Source organism: Eulemur rufifrons, chromosome 2 (assembly GCF_041146395.1).
Source record: "Eulemur rufifrons isolate Redbay chromosome 2, OSU_ERuf_1, whole genome shotgun sequence".
In the NCBI taxonomy this organism is placed as follows: domain Eukaryota; kingdom Metazoa; phylum Chordata; class Mammalia; order Primates; family Lemuridae; genus Eulemur; species Eulemur rufifrons.
In genome coordinates this window covers 13959442-13975119 of record NC_090984.1, presented here as the reverse complement: position 1 = coordinate 13975119, position 15678 = coordinate 13959442, and the positions used below count along the sequence as shown (strand labels likewise).

The 15678-nt window shown below is 46.9% G+C and overlaps 1 protein-coding gene across 1 annotated transcript; it reads left to right on the top strand.

Moving 5' to 3' along the window:
- The first annotated feature begins 2424 nt into the window (after window positions 1-2424).
- OR1M1 (olfactory receptor family 1 subfamily M member 1) lies at window positions 2425-3366 on the top strand. Its single transcript, XM_069496454.1, has one exon. The coding sequence runs from the start codon at window positions 2425-2427 to the stop codon at window positions 3364-3366; it is 942 nt and encodes a 313-aa protein (XP_069352555.1).
- Window positions 3367-15678: the final 12312 nt, after the last annotated feature.

The following is a 15678-nucleotide window of genomic DNA, read 5'->3' as shown; positions in this document are numbered from 1 at the left end:
ATCAATTCATGGGTCGTGGAGCATTCGATAGCTTCTCTTGGGATATTAAAAAAAATTCTGACTCTTTTCAAAGTTTTTATTTGACATGATAATTGCACATTTTCAATGGGTTACACAGGGATGTTTCAATACATGCAATGTGTAGTGACCAGATCAGAGGTAATTAGCATATTCAACATCTCAAATATTTATCATTTGTGTTGGGAACATTCAGTATCCTTCTTCTAGCTATTTGAAACTGCGTAACATACTATTGTTAACTATAGTCATCCTACAGTGGCATAGAGCACTAGAACTTATTCCTCCCATCTAGCTCTAATTTTGTGTCTTTTTATGGCTGAATAGTATCCATCGTGTATCTACACCACATTTTCTTTATCCATTCATCTGTTGTTGGACATCTAGGTGGATCCCATATCTTGTCTATACTGAATACTGCTGCAATAAACATGAAAGCGCAGACATCTCCTCAATATACTGGTTTCCCTTCCTTTGGATAAGTGCCCCATAGTGTGATTACTGAATTATACGGTAGTTCTGTTTGTAGTTTAAACTTCTGACTCTGAGTTGGATGATGATACTCAGAGGTAGGATGTTGTCAGTGCCACAGGGCGGCATGAGCCTCCAATGTGATGTCAGGACAGAGAATAAAAAACTACCTCTGACATGTAGTGAGTGCCCTCTGCCCGCTGGAGAGGGGAGGTTTGACGGAAGATGGTTAGGGGGCAAGAAACTCCAGAAACTCCAGAAAGAGAGGCACCATGGCTCTGTGGAAAGGCTGTGAACTTTGGACTCAGGCAGATGCACATTTGGAACCCAGCCCGATCAGTTGATATTGGTGGGAGCCTGCCCACATCCGAGCTCCTCTCAAGGCCTCAGACATCTCATCTGTAAAATGGGGACCACAACACTTGTCTCACTGTTTGTTATTAGGATGACATGTCATTTATGCAAAGTGTCTAGGACAGCATTTGGCACATATTAGGATTTTATTAACTATTACAGAATGTGTAGAAAGATGGACACAGGAAGTAGCAGGAAAGCATAGGTTTTGAGGGGTCCCAGCATATCGCCCCAAATAGCTGGGGTAAAATATACTTGTGGGAGGGTTATCGGTAGCTAAAATAAGTACAGATTTGCAAAAAAGATGAAGGAGACTTTTTTGGGGTTCCCAGATCTTTTTTTTTTAATTTTTTTTTAATTTCAGCATATTACGGGGGTACAAATGTTTAGGTTACATATATTGTCTTTGCCCCACCTGAGTCAGAGCTTCAAGCATGTCCGCTCCCCAGACAGTGAGCACCACACCCATTAGGTGCAGGAGATTTTTTGGGGTGCAGGTAAACATTTGTTCAAATTTTGTTCAGTAGGCAAGTGTGAGCAACTCAGGGCTCTTGTGTAGATACCAGATTTTCCAGAAATCACCGCCTGATGCAACTATGTTTTCTGAGTGCTCTCAGAATCCCCAGAGCAAATCTCTATTAAGGCCACTTCCCCATAATCTGATGCATGTGACTTAGAGTCCTTCTCCCTCACTAAACCGTGAATTCATTAGTTCACTCACAATTCATGAAATACAGAGATTAGGAGGAGCATATGGTATAGATTTAGACTGGTTGGGTTAATGCTGCCACCTACTCTCATTTGATTTTTTTTTTTTTTTTTTTTTAGAGGCAGAGTCTCTCTCTGTCACAAAGGCTGGGAGTACAAACGGTTAGGGTGCATATAATTGCCTTTGCACCACCCAAGCAGCTCTTCTTATCTTGGACTTTAAGCTATGCATAAACCCTGAGAAGGCATGCAAAGAGATTTTTATCTCTTTGCTTCTTTTTAATCTCCATTCCTGACTTCAAGTAGTTTGACCAAAATCTCTATTTCTCTTGTACCCCTGACTACCAATATAAAATATATGCAGTCCATGTCCACCACTTTAGTGGTTACATCTGAACTTTAATCACGTACACTCAGTGTAGGAAGTCCAAAATACTCAATAGATCTAGTCTTCTGCAAATCGATATAAAAACCTTACTTTTTCATTCTTATTCTGCTTCTTACATATCACTGTTGCTTAGTATTTTAATCTGCCTTGTTTACATACTCTGATTGGTATTAAGAAGTTATTTATTTATTTATTTGAGACAAAGTCTTGCACTTTTGCCCAGCCTGATCTTGAACATCTGGGCTCAAGCGGTCTTTCTGCTCAGCTTCCCAAGTAGCTGAGACTATAGGTGCGCACTTGCACACCTGGCTAATTTTTTCTATTTTTAGTAGAGACCAGGGTCTTGCTCTTGGCTCAGGCTGGCCTCGATCTCCTGAGCTTAGGTGATCCTCTCACCTTGGCCTCCCGGAGTGCTAGGGTTGCAGGCGTGAGCCACCTCACCGAGCCAACTTCCCCCTTTCAATACTTCCAGAGGAACCACACCCATGGAATCAAGGAACCAAACCAGCGCATCTGAATTCATCCTCCTCGGACTTTCAGAAAAGCCAGCGCAAGAGACCCTTCTCTTTTCCCTGTTCCTCTGCACGTACGTGGTCACAGTGGTGGGGAACTTGTTGATCATCCTGGCCGTCAGCACAGACCCCCAGCTCCACACGCCGATGTATTTCTTCCTGGCCAACCTCTCCCTGGTTGATTTCTGCCTGGCCACCGACACCGTCCCCAAGATGCTTGTGAACATCCAAACCAGAAGCAAGTCCATCTCTTATCCTTGCTGTCTGATCCAGATGTACTTTTTCCACTTCTTTGGCATCATGGACAGCGTCTTAATCGCCGTGATGGCTTATGACAGGTTCGTGGCCATCTGCCACCCCTTGCACTATACCACCATCATGAGCCCCGGCCTCTGTGGCCTGCTGGCCGGCGGTCCGTGGGTGTTTTCTTGTTTCATCTCCTTCACCCACGTCCTCCTGATGGCCCGCCTGGTTTTCTGTGGCAACAACGAGCTTCCCCACTACTTCTGCGACCTTACTCCCCTTCTCCGACTCTCGTGTACGGACACGACGGTGAACAGGGTCTTTGTACTCGTCGTGGCGGCGATGGTGATAGCCACACCTTTCATCTGCATTTTGGCCTCCTACGCTCGCATCATCATGGCCGTGATGAAGGTCCCCTCCGCAGACGGCAGGAAGAAAGCCTTCTCCACCTGCAGCTCCCACCTGTCCGTGGTTGCCCTCTTCTACGGGACCACCATCGGGGTCTATCTTTGTCCCTCTTCCGTCCGCACAGCTGTGAAGGAGAAAGCCTCTGCCGTCATGTACACGGCGGTCACCCCCATGCTGAACCCCTTCATCTACAGCCTTCGGAACAGAGACCTGAAGAGAGCCCTGAGGAAGCTCGTCAACAGAAAGATCGCCTCCTCTTCCTGACCTCGAGGTGGCTGGGGGAACCTCCAGGGAGTAGAATCTAAACATCTGGGGGTCTTGGGCTAACGTTGGAAGAGTGAATCACCATCGGATTGGCATATGTCTTCTTAGCCAAAGAGAAAGTACCAACCAATTGAGTCACAAGTCTCTAAGCCAGAAGGAAACTGAGGCACGTCTCAATCGCCATATATGTCCATGCAACGCAGCTAAAGAGTGGCGTTGCTTGTAATAGATGTGACATCTATGCATTGCATGTTTTAACCACCTGACCGTGTTTCTTCAAATTGTCTCATTTCATCATTCTAAAGTCCCCAGGAAAGAAGGAAATTATGTTTATGTCTTTTGTGGAGTAATCCTCATCTTTGAAGATTTACAACTAAAATGAAGTGAGCAGTGACTTTGAAGGGGCCAGGAATTTTCAAGTGGTGCTAAGGGGCTGACATCATCTTAAGCAGAATGGCTTTGAGTCATTTTATATCTTGTTTGCTTTTGTAACTTTTCTTCTAAGATGATTAAATTCTAATTTCTCAGATGAACAGACCTCCAGACTTGGCCTTGCTCTAGATTGCTCTCTCTCTCTCCCTCTCTTTAAGAAAGACAGTGTCTTGCTCTGTCACCAGGCTAGAGTGCAGTATTGTCATCATCACAGCTGACTGCAGCCTCGAACTCCTGGGCTCAAGCAATCCTCTGACCTCAGCCTCCCAAGTAGCTGGGACCACAGAAATGCACACCACCATGCCCAGCTAATTTTTAAAATTTTTTTGTAGAGATGGGTTTTTGCTATGTTACTTATGCCGGTCTCAAACTCCTGGGCTAGAGCAATCCTCCTGCCTCAGCCTCCCAAAGTGCTGAGCTTACAGGCATAAGCCACTGAGCCCAGCCGGATTTCTATCAATAAAAACGTAGGTCAAAGAGACAAAGAAAATCCACTTTCTTGTGGATTTTCTCGTGACTAAAATGCAGAATTTAACAATCTTGGAAGGTGAGAGGATCGCTTGAGCCCAGGAGTTTGAAGCTGTAGTGAGCTATGGTTGCACCTGTGAGTAGCCACTGTGCTCCAGCCTGAGCAATATAGCAAGATCCCAACTCAAAAAAAAATTAAATAATTTTAAAAATAAAATAAAAAAGAATATTGGAGTTTGCCACAGGGAGTCCAGGAGTAACCAAAAATCACATGAAAATGGAACCACAGCTCTGTCTCCTTGCAATTTCTCTAGATCCTACTGCTACATGCATGGGAGTGGTTACAGGGCTGGTTGTAAGAAGGTTGGAATTGCCAGAGACTTGGGAAATCATTACAACTTCGAGGGTGCATCCTAGAAATGTGTGAAAACCTCTCTTTCTGTATCCAGCTCAAGCTGAAGCATTTATTTAGCTCCTTCCTCCCCTGTGGGACAAGAAATACCACAAGCATCAATAAAAATCTCTTAAGATTTTGTCAGCCAAACAAAAAGACCTCTGTCTTGTTCTGTGTTAGGAAATAAAAACACAACTCCAGCAGAGGTTCATTCTGGTAGCTCTTGCAAGAAAAATCTAGGGATGATGAAATATTTGAGGAATGCTAGGCGGAGAAGTGTTTTAGAACCAACCTGAGAGTTTGACCTTCCTTCTAAGAGCCAGGCAGTTAATTTGAGACCTCCAGGGACCACAGTCAGGGAGCAGGTGGACGCAATGCATGCCCCGCCACCCTTGCCACCACCATGAACTCTAGGGGAGTGAGATGGGGTATGCTAGCAAAAAGTTGTGGGGACACACGGAGGAAGGGAAGAAAAAGATTTAGACTATGCACCAAGAGACCAAGAAATCACCATCAACTTCCATCATTTGTTGGTATTGATATACGTTTCATTCAATCACTCAACAAATATTTACCATGTTTCTACTCTACGCCAGCCATTATTCTAAGCCCTGGGGGTAACATGGTACACAGGAGAGACAAAACCCTCACCCCGGTGACTATAGAGGGGTGGCACAAGAAAGTTTTGTGGATGATGGAACTGTTCTATAGCCTGATGGCAGAGGAGCAACTTTGAAGGAGCCGAAATTTTTTTAATACACATATTTTTTTAGGAGATGGGGTCTCACTTGGTCACCCAGGCTAGAGTGCAGTGGCATCATCATAGCTCTCTACAACCTTGAACTCCTGGGTTCAAGCGATCCTCCTGCCTCAGTCTCCTGAGTAGCTGGGACTATAGGTGCATGCCAGTATGCCTGGCTAATTTTTTTTTTTTTTTTTTTAGAGATGAGGTCTCAGTATGTTGTCTGGGCTGGTCTTGAACTCCTGGCCTCAAGCGATCCTCCCAGCTCAGCCTCCCAAAGTGCTGGGATTACAGACATGAGCCATTGCGCCCAACCATAGGAGCTGAAAATTTTAAATGGCGTTTTTGCCCAGATTGCAGAAATGTCTGCATGGGCTCAAATTCCGAGAACTGTATACTCATACCAAGAAAAGTCAGTTTTACTGATGTTAATGCTTAAACATAAAGTTATTGAGCAATACAAAACAACCCTTCCCAATCCAATAGGGAAAATGACAATAAACAAAGAAATACATAAATGAGCCAGATAATTACCAACATGGGAGAAGGACTTCAAAGGCAAGATGCAGGGTGGTATGACAGTTGCTAAGGGCCTCTCTGCTAAGGTGCCTCCTGAGATCAGACCTGGATCTGGCCAAGAAAGGACTATTTCTGCGAAGGAGGTGGCAACAGGGTAGCAGAGGAAGAAACTACACACGCAAAATTAAGAACAAGATGGCATCGAAATACGTTTTCAGGAGTGGCCCATTTTTAGTTTTTTTTGTTGTTGTTGTTTGTTTTTTGAGACAGAGTCTTGCTCTGTTGCCCAGGCCGCAGTGCAGTGGCATCATCATAGCTCACTGTAGCCTCAGACTCCTGGGCTCAAGCGATCCTCTTGCCTCAGCCTCCCGAGTAGCTGGGACTACAGCCACAGGCCACCATGCCTGGCTAATTTTTCTATTTTTTGTAGAGATATCATCTCATTCTTGCTCAGGCTGGTCTCGAACTCCTGGCCTCAAGCGATCCTCCTGCCTCGGACTCTCAGAGAGCTAGGATTACAGGCGTGAACCACCACACACAGCCCACAGTCTTTATAATTTAATATCAGAAGTGACATTCCTTCACAAATGGGTACAGAAGATGTGATCTAGATACACAAAGGCCATAAAAATGAATGAAATCCTGTCATTGGCAGCAACATGGATGGAACTGGGGGTCATTATATGAAGTGAAATGAGCCAGGCACAGACAGACAAATGTCACATGTTCTTACTCATAAGTGGGAGCTTCAAAAGTGGCTCTCATGAAGACAGAGAGTGGATTGGTGGTTCCCAGAGGCCTGGAAGGGTATGGGGGTGGGGAGGACAGGATGAAGGGAAGTTGCTTAAGGGGTGAAAAAAATGCGATTAGATAGGAGTGCATTCTAGTGTCCGATAGTACACTAGGGAAATAGTAGTTAACAATAATTTATCGTACATTTAAAAATAGCTAGAAGAGAAGATTTGGAATGCTCCCAGCAGAAAGAAATGTTAACACAAGAGGTGCTAGATCACCATTGTTTTTTGTGGCTGAGTAGAACTCCATGATATACATATACCACATTTTATTAATCCACTCATGTATTACAAGAATGGAAAAACTAGCACCACATGTACTCACCATCAAATTGGTACTAACTGGTCAACACTTAAGTGCACCTATAGTAGTAACATTCATCGGGTGCTCAGCAGGTGGGAGGGGGAGGGGGAGATGGGTATATTCACACCTAATGGGTGCAGTGTGCAGCGTCTGGGGCATGGACACGCTTGAAGCTCTGACTTGGGTGGGGCAAAGGCAATATATATAACCTAAACATTTGCACTCCCGTAATAGGCTGAAATAAAAAAAAAAATTTTTTTTAAAGGATAGGCATTAGTTCTTCTCTGTAGGTGTAGTAAAACTTGGGTGTGAAACTGTCTGGTCCAGAACTTTTCTTTTTAGGAAGGATTTTTATTGCTGTTTGAATTTCAGTTCTTGATATTGGTCTGTTCGGGAATTCTGTTCCTTCCTGGTTGAGCCTAGGGAGGCTGTGTGTTTCTAAAAATTTGTCCATTTCCTCCACATTTTCCAGTCTGTGTGCATAAAGGTTTTTGTAGAATTCATAGATGGTATCTTGTATCTCCGTGGCATCAGTTGTAATTTCTCCTTTCACGTTCCTGATGGAGCTTATTAGAGATTTTTCTTTTCTGCCCTTAATTAGTCTAGCCAAAGGCATGTCGATTTTGTTAATCTTTTCAAAGAACCATTTTGTTTTATTAATCTTCCGTATAGTTTTCCTGTTGTCAAGAAATGTTAAATGTTTGAGGTGATGGCTTGCCTACATGTCCTGACATGATCATTACACATTGCATGTATATATCAAAACGTCACATGTATCTGATAAACACACACAACTATGATGCATCCAGAAAAACTAAAAATTAAAAAGAAAAGTGACATCCTTTCACTTTTTCTGAATTCTATTTGCTGGAAGCCCACCCTCAAGGAGAGGAGATCACACAAGCAGTAAACGTCAGCAGATGAGGGTCTCTGGGACCCCAGGCATCTCAGAAGCTGTCTGCCACCCAACATTTTCCAGGCTGGAGTCTTTGTGGGTGGATAGACCCAGGGTGTCACGGTTGCTGGTTGGACACATCCACAAAAAATTGCTGAAAAGAATGGATTTTAATTTATTTCATTTCATTTTATTTTTATTAGTGATTCGGGGACAGACTGAATAAAAATGCTCTCACCACACACACACACACACACACACACACACAAATGTGAAGTATTACGGATTTGTTCATTAGCTTGATTTAATCATTCCAAAATTGAAACATTTATCAAAACATCCCATTGCACTTTATAAATATATACAATTACTATTCATCCATTAAAAATGAAACCAAAAAAATTAAAAAAAAAAATTAAAAGCCTGGCGGACTCTGGGTTTGGTGCAGTTCCAAATAGAGACACACGGGGGCAGCAGACACATGTAGCTAGGATGTCTCGGCACCACCCCCACCCCACCCCCATCCCCCGCCCCAAGCCCTGTGGACACAGGTAGTTTAGAGACAGCATCCCTGTGCCTGGCACAGACATTTTGCTTAATCCTGGTTCCTTGTCCTCCCCCCCCCCAACCTCAGTCACTTTCGACACTGGGGAACCTCAAGCCCACAGCCCAGGGGCTTCCCAAGTTGGAGCATATTAGGAAAAATTGAAAAATTGAGTGTTCCAAATTTCCCAGCCTACTCTCTGGGCTCTCTGAATCTTTGTCTCACCCAGGAAGGGGCTGTCTGGGGTCCAGAAAGGAAAAATTAGCTGGATGTGGTGGCACGGAACTGTGGTCCCAGCTACTCGGGAGGCCAAGGCAGGAGGATCACTTGAGGCCAGGAGTTTGAGACCAGCCTGAGCAAGAGCCCCAGTCTCTACAAAAAATAGAAAAATTAGCCAGTTGTCATGGCATGCACCTGTAATCCCAGCTACTGGGGAGGCTGAGGCAGGAGGATCACTTGAGTCCAGGAGTTTGAGGTTGCTGTGAGCTATGATGATGCCACTGCACTCTAGCCAGGGCAGCAGAATGAGACTCTGTCTCAACAAAGAAAAAAAAAAAAGGAAATTTAAAAGCATAGAGTCCACAAATATAATAAACAGGTAAATCAAAGAAGACATTAGATCACATTTTTTAAGAAGGAAAGTAGGGAAGAGGGTTAAGAGTACAAGGAGTGGGCCGGGCGCGGTGGCTCACGCCTGTAATCCTAGCACTCTGGGAGGCCAAGGCGGGCGGATTGTTTGAGCTCAGGAGTTCGAGACCAGCCTGAGCGAGAGCGAGACCCTGTCTCTACTAAAAATAGAAAGAAATTATATGGACAGCTAAAAATATATATAGAAAAAAATTAGCCGGGCATGGTGGTGCATGCCTGTAGTCCCAGCTACTCGGGAGGCTGAGACTGGAGGATTGCTTGAGCCCAGGAGTTTGAGGTTGCTGTGAGCTAGGCTGACGCCACGGCACTCTAGCCTGGGTAACAGAGTGAGACTCTGTCTCAAAAAAAAAAAAAAAAAAAAAGTACAAGGAGTGAAGGGGTAGCTTGTAGATTTCTTTTCAGCAGCTCTGTTGACATAGAGTTCACGTGTCCTACAATTCACCCATTCACAGTGTGCAATTCAGTGGTTTTTAATGTGGTGTGTTCACAGAGCTGTCCAGCCATCGCCATTATCTATTTTGGAAATATTTTCATTATCCCCCAAAGAAACCCCATACTTAATGGTAATCACTTCTGCTACCTCTAAGTCCAGGTGACCACTAATCTGCTTCCTGTCTCTATAGATTTGCCTGCTGTGCACATTTCAGATAAATGGAATCATACACTATGTGGCTTTTTGTGTCTGGCTTCTGTCTCTGAGCACTATGTCCTCAAAGTTCGTCCACGTAGTAACATGTGTCAGACCCTTGTTCCTTTTCATGGCTGTGTGATATTCCACACTGTGGATGGACCACAAAGCGTTTGTTCATTTCTTCCATGGATGGACATCCGGGGGGTTTCCACTTTGTGGGGGGCTCTTGTGAATAATGCCCCCTACAAACATTTGTGTCTGAATTTTTGTGCAGACAAGGTCACAGTTTTAAATTAAGCGGTTTGGGGAGGGCTCACGGAGAAGGTGACATTGGATTAAAGACCTTCCAAAGTGCAAGGGGACTCAGGGTGGACAGGCACGGAACTGCTGGTGTGGTCACAGAATCGCTCTGAAAATAAAGCCCAGATGACGTTAGCAGGGCTAGATAATGACCTGTTTTCTTCTTGGGTCATTATTCTTCCCGTAAGAAATTGGGAGGCACTCCCAGAGATGACTAAGACCTCGTGGAGGGCAAAGGAAGGTGGGGAAGGGGAGGGCGGAGAACAGTGAATTCAGGGGAGCTACTGGGTCACCAGCAGTGGGGACAATGCATGGTTGGACAGAGGGAGGGAGGGAGAGGAGGGTGTCACTGTGACAGGGGCAGATCTCCTCTTCAGAAAGCGAAACTGGTGCCGCCTTGCCTGCCTGGGGAGGCCGGGAACTCCCCTAGGGGAGCTGCAATCTCGCCACCCCTCCTCTTCCTCCCTCTAGTCTTTCTGGGCAGCTCAGGAGGGAGTTAAAAAAAATCCCGCTTTCTGCAGGACGACAGGCCACGCCCCCCTCACCCCACTGCCTGCAGAGTGCAGGTGTCAGGTGACATCACCAACTACTTAAAGATCTGCGGAATGTCAGATTCCCCTGCTCGTCTGGAAATCTTGCAAGGAGGGTCTCAACTGTCTGTCTTCCTGATCCCTGCGCCCCCAGCCCCCGGCGAGCCTAAAACACAACGTTCTCTCTGTGGACGGTGGACTGACTTTCTCTCTCAGGGCCTGGGAGTCAGGGAAGGGGCTGGGCCTCCCCCGAAGACAGCTGAGGAATGTTTGCATTGCCAGGAGAGAGTCAGGTTTCATGGCAGATTTAAGGAAGATCCTACAGGAAGCATCTTAAACTAGGTGAGAGGCAGGGGAGGAGGAGTTTTCCTTTAGAACAGAGCATGGATTCCTTAGGAGACACTGCCCCGCTGAGATGTTTAGCAATGAACTCTGTAACCAGGTCTTTGAGGGAAGGAAGGAAGGTGGTCCTCCTGAGAAATAAGTCACCTTAAAGCAGCTGTCTGTGCCCTCCTGGGGGGTCCCAGATTCCACCTAGAATTGCACAAAAGCAGGCTCCAAGCTCAGGTTGTCCGCACTGAAATCCTGGATCACTCCCTAGTTGGGTCACCCCTGGGCAAGGTCCTTAGCTTGCCTGTGCCTCACTTTTTTTCTCTGTAAAATGGGCCTAATGATATTAATATTTGCCCTCACTGAATTACCGGCTGATGAGATACGACAAGGTGTGTGGCTGGCTTAGAGCAGTGCGTAGCAAACAGTGAGTGCTCAATTATTTTTATTATTTGTGCTGAGCCCCGTCCGTGGGCTTCTTAGGAGTAGAACATGGCTCTCTTTAGGCCCTGTTGTAGGGTCAGGGAGAAAGAGTCAGAATTCTAAACATTCTGAGTTAGAATCTGTCGTTTTTTTCCCTTACCTGAGCCACGAAGGCTGGTTCCCATGGAGACACCTTCCCTCCTGCAGGAATACAACGTGGCAAGATTGATACTCACCCAGGCCTGAGCAAACGGACAATGTGGTGTGTACACAATTAGGAGCACAGGCAGTTGAGACCCTCCCTGGAAGATTTCCAGACTAGCAGGGAAATCTGACATTCCACAAACCCTTAAATAGTTCACGATGCCACCTGCCACCTGCCTTTTCTATTGTATGCCTCATTCATTCCTTCATGGAGCACCCGTGAAATTCTCTGGAATGTGCCAGAAGTGATGGAGCTATGCCCGTGGCAGGGGCTTGCACAGAGAGAGAGGGTCTCAGCCCAGTCTGGATGTGGGGAGCTGGGGGGAGACAGAGGAGGCTTTCTGGGAGATTGTCCCGGAGCTGAGTTAGCTAGGTGAAGTGGGGATGGATCGTTAAAGAGAAAGAGCATTCTATGCAGCACGCAGAGGCTGGAAATGATCTCTGCACGCTGTCTGGAATTATCTCCATGTTGCAGATAGGCAACTGAGGCCCAGAGAGGTTAAGTAACTTTCCCCAGGTCACACAGCAGGATTGAAACCCAGGCCTTCCTGACCATGACCCACTACTCCAGGCATTGCACCTCACCCACTTCAGCTCTCTAGAATGAGTGTCATAATCAAGTTCTGCCCTGGGGAACCAGCCTGGTCCTCCACGGCCCTGGAACTTACTGCCCATGTGACCAGGAACTCTGAGCCTCAGTTTCCTGACATGCAAATGAGCTTGCACTGGGCTCTGCCTTCCTGGCCATGTGGTGAGAAGTCAAACTGTATTTCCAGCAATAAGGGCGGGAAGGGAAGAGTTCGAGGCTTCTTGGCTTGCTCTTGCTTTTGGTTTTTAAAACACATCCACAGAGCGGGCGCGGTGGCTCACACCTGTAATCCCAGCACTCTGGGAGGCTGAGGCGGGAGGAGCACTTGAGGCCAGGAGTTTGAGACCAGCCTGAGCAAGATTGAGACTCCATCTCTACTAAAAATAGAAAAATTAACCGGGCACACCTGTAGTACCAGCTACTTGGGAAGCTGAGGCTGGAAGGTCTCTTGGGTTCAGGAGTTTGAGGTTGCTGTGAGCTGTGATGATGCCACTGCACCCTAGAAAGGGCAACAGAGCGAGACCCTGTCTCAAGAAAAAATGAAAAACACACCAACAGACCAGGCCTACTATGTGCCAGGGAATCCTGACTGCTTTACACAGCACCCCTTTACAAGGTAGATTCTTTCTGACCCTCATTGGCAGGTGAGGAGACCTGAGGCTCAGAGAGGTTGATTAACTTGGCAGAGGTCACCCAGCCAGCAGCTGACCAAGTCATCCAACTCTGTCACTGGCTTCAGAAACCGTACTCTGAACCACTGGGCTTATCTGGGACCTTCTGTGTGTGGCAAATACATCAGAATATGAGGAGACAGACCCAAACCCTGAGAATCCATTTCCCCTTAGCCTGACCCTGGGGTCCTGGCTTCTTGCAGACAGACCAGATATTTACACCAGCAGCAGCTAAAGCAGCACCAGGCCCCCTCCACCACCACTCCCAGGACATTTTCCTTGGTCACGTGGGAGAAGAGATGGAATGGCAGCTTAAGAACAATGGCACAGCTCAGTTACTAAAGCCACTTCCGGGCAGGGCTGTGTTTCCCAGGCAGGAGGGGAGCTGCAGCATTACCAGTGGCCTCGAGGGGGCTCGAGGAAGACCCAGGAGCCAAGATCTCTGCTCAGATCCTCTGGGCTGAGGGCCTGGTTTTCCTAAAAAAAAAAAAAAAAAAAATCAATCCATGCTGAGAGACACCAGCCACCCCTGCCCGTGCCTGGCCAAGACATTCAACTTTTATTTGTCGATCGTGTCTCAATAAAGCTGGGGGTGGGGGGTGGAGAACTGCAGACAGCAACAGAAGAGCATTCGACTATGCCAACCCTGCCTGCAAAGTCTTGTTTTCCAGCTAAGAACCAGATTTTGTCCTTGGGGTCATGAGACACCACGGAAGGCTTTTAAGTTGGGCCAAGTGGCCAGGTACAAAGTTGCGTAGGGATGGACTGAGGGGAAGGGCACGGGGCTGTCACCAGCCCTTCAGGCCAACGGAACTCCCTTCCTAGAGGCCTCCTCCTCTCTCCTGCCGCAGGTGCAAGGATGCAGTTTGAGGTGGCTGTCCCTCTGCAAGCCATGTTCCTAGCGTCTGTTTCCTTCCCTCTGTTCTCCCCACTGGGACTCAAATTAGGTTTCTCTGAATCACTCAGGTGGCTCCCTGATCAGCCCCTTTTGCTGTGAGTATCTCTCTTTCCACGCCTTTCTTCCCAAAGCCATCAGAGGCTTTTTCTAGAATTCCAACCTCACTCTGCTATTGCTTCATTTAAAACTCCCTAGCACCTGTCCAGTCTTCAGGGCAAAGGGCAATTCTTCTGCCTGGGCTACTGGCTCATTCCAGCCCTGACCCTCGTTGGCTGTGCACAACCCAGGGCAGGCCATTTAACCTCCCTGTGCCTCAGTTTGCCTCCTCTGAAAAGTGGGAACAACTGGCTACCTCAAACGTGATCCTTGGACCAGCAGAATACCTGGGAGCTTGTCAGAAATGTAGATTCTCCTGAGCCAAGTGGCTCACACCTGTAGTCCCAGCACTTTGGGAGCCCGAGGCAGGAGGATCACTTGAGGCTGGGACTTTGAGACTAGCCTGGACAATATAGCAAGACTCCATCTCTTAAAAAATAGATAAATAAGAAAAAATTGCCTGGATGAGGTGGCACACATCTGTAGTGCCAGCTGCTCAGGAGTCTGAGGCAGGAGGATCGCTTGAGCCCAAGAGTTCGAGGCTACAGTGAGCTATGATGACACCACTGCACTCCAACCTGGGCAACAGAGTGAGACCCTGTCTCAAAAAAAAAAAGCGATTGCAAGATCTGCCCCTGACCTATTGAATCAAAACCTGCACTTCAACAAGATCCTCAGGTGATGCGTATGCACGTCAAGTTTGAGAAACCCTGGTCTACACAACAGGTTCTGGTGAGGGTTAAAGGAAGAACAATATCATGTCAAAGGTTTTCCCTTAAACACCTTCATTGGTGCCTCTGTCTACTCCCATAACACGGGACTCATCACATTTTCTGAACAATTATTTCTGAACTGTTTATTTCAGTGTTTAACAAATGCTTCTCTGTGGTGCTTATTATAGCACGACGGACTCTTCTAAGGGTTTTAGGAATAGCCTCACTGCAACTCTAGAAGGTAGATACTATTATTATGCCCATTTTACTGAGGAGGAAACAGGTTTAAAAAGGTTGAGCTGCCTAGGAGCGCACAGGGCCCCCACACCCCTCTGCTGTGTGCCAGCAGGAAGGTGGCCAAGGACAGTGACTCTGTGCTCTTTCTGTGTTCAAACTAGCTGTGTGACTTTGGGCAACGTACTTGACCTCTCTGTTCTTAAAAACAATCCCAGGTCAAACAGGTTTGGAAAACACCTGTTTTAATGGGTTCACTCACTTGTGAAGTTTGAACATACATTCCGAGCCTCTAGGAGGAGGCCCTGGGATTTCCCGAAGGTGTTGCCTCCCTTTCTTTCTTCGAAGGGAACATTTCTCAGGACTCATGATCTGGGCAGAGCTGACTCATTCTTTAGGCACAGAAGGTACAGTGCCTGGGCCCCCCAGTACTTTTAGGGGCTCACAAAAAATGTTTTCATTTCTTTTAAAACCAGAAGGAAAAAACTAATCGAGCCTTGATTACATTTACTTTTACACCAAAACAGTTGAAAAAGAAAATATATATATACGTTTTTACAATTTTTTAATGGGGAAATTGCAAAAGTGTCCGTGGCCCGCCAAAGTCACAGTGCATCTCTGGGTCTGGGAGGCTTTTCCTGACACCCCCAGCTGAGCCTGGCAGCCGAACCCCATCCCCTCCAACGCCCACGGGTCCCTGTCTTCCTGGGAACCCAGGCAGGCTGAACCAAGGGCCGGGAGAGCCAATCTGGGCCTGGGAACAGGCAAAAGCACCCTTCCCAGCCCCGCCCGGCCTCTGAGGGATTAGGCCAACCCGGTGCATTTGATACCTGCAGGATCTCAGTCACCTGGCCGGGAGGCCGCGGGGAGGGGTTGCTGGACACGTCTGCGGGCTCCGCTGGGGGGCTGAACCGAGGAAAAGGAGTGGCCCCCAAGCCCTCCTGATGCCGTGA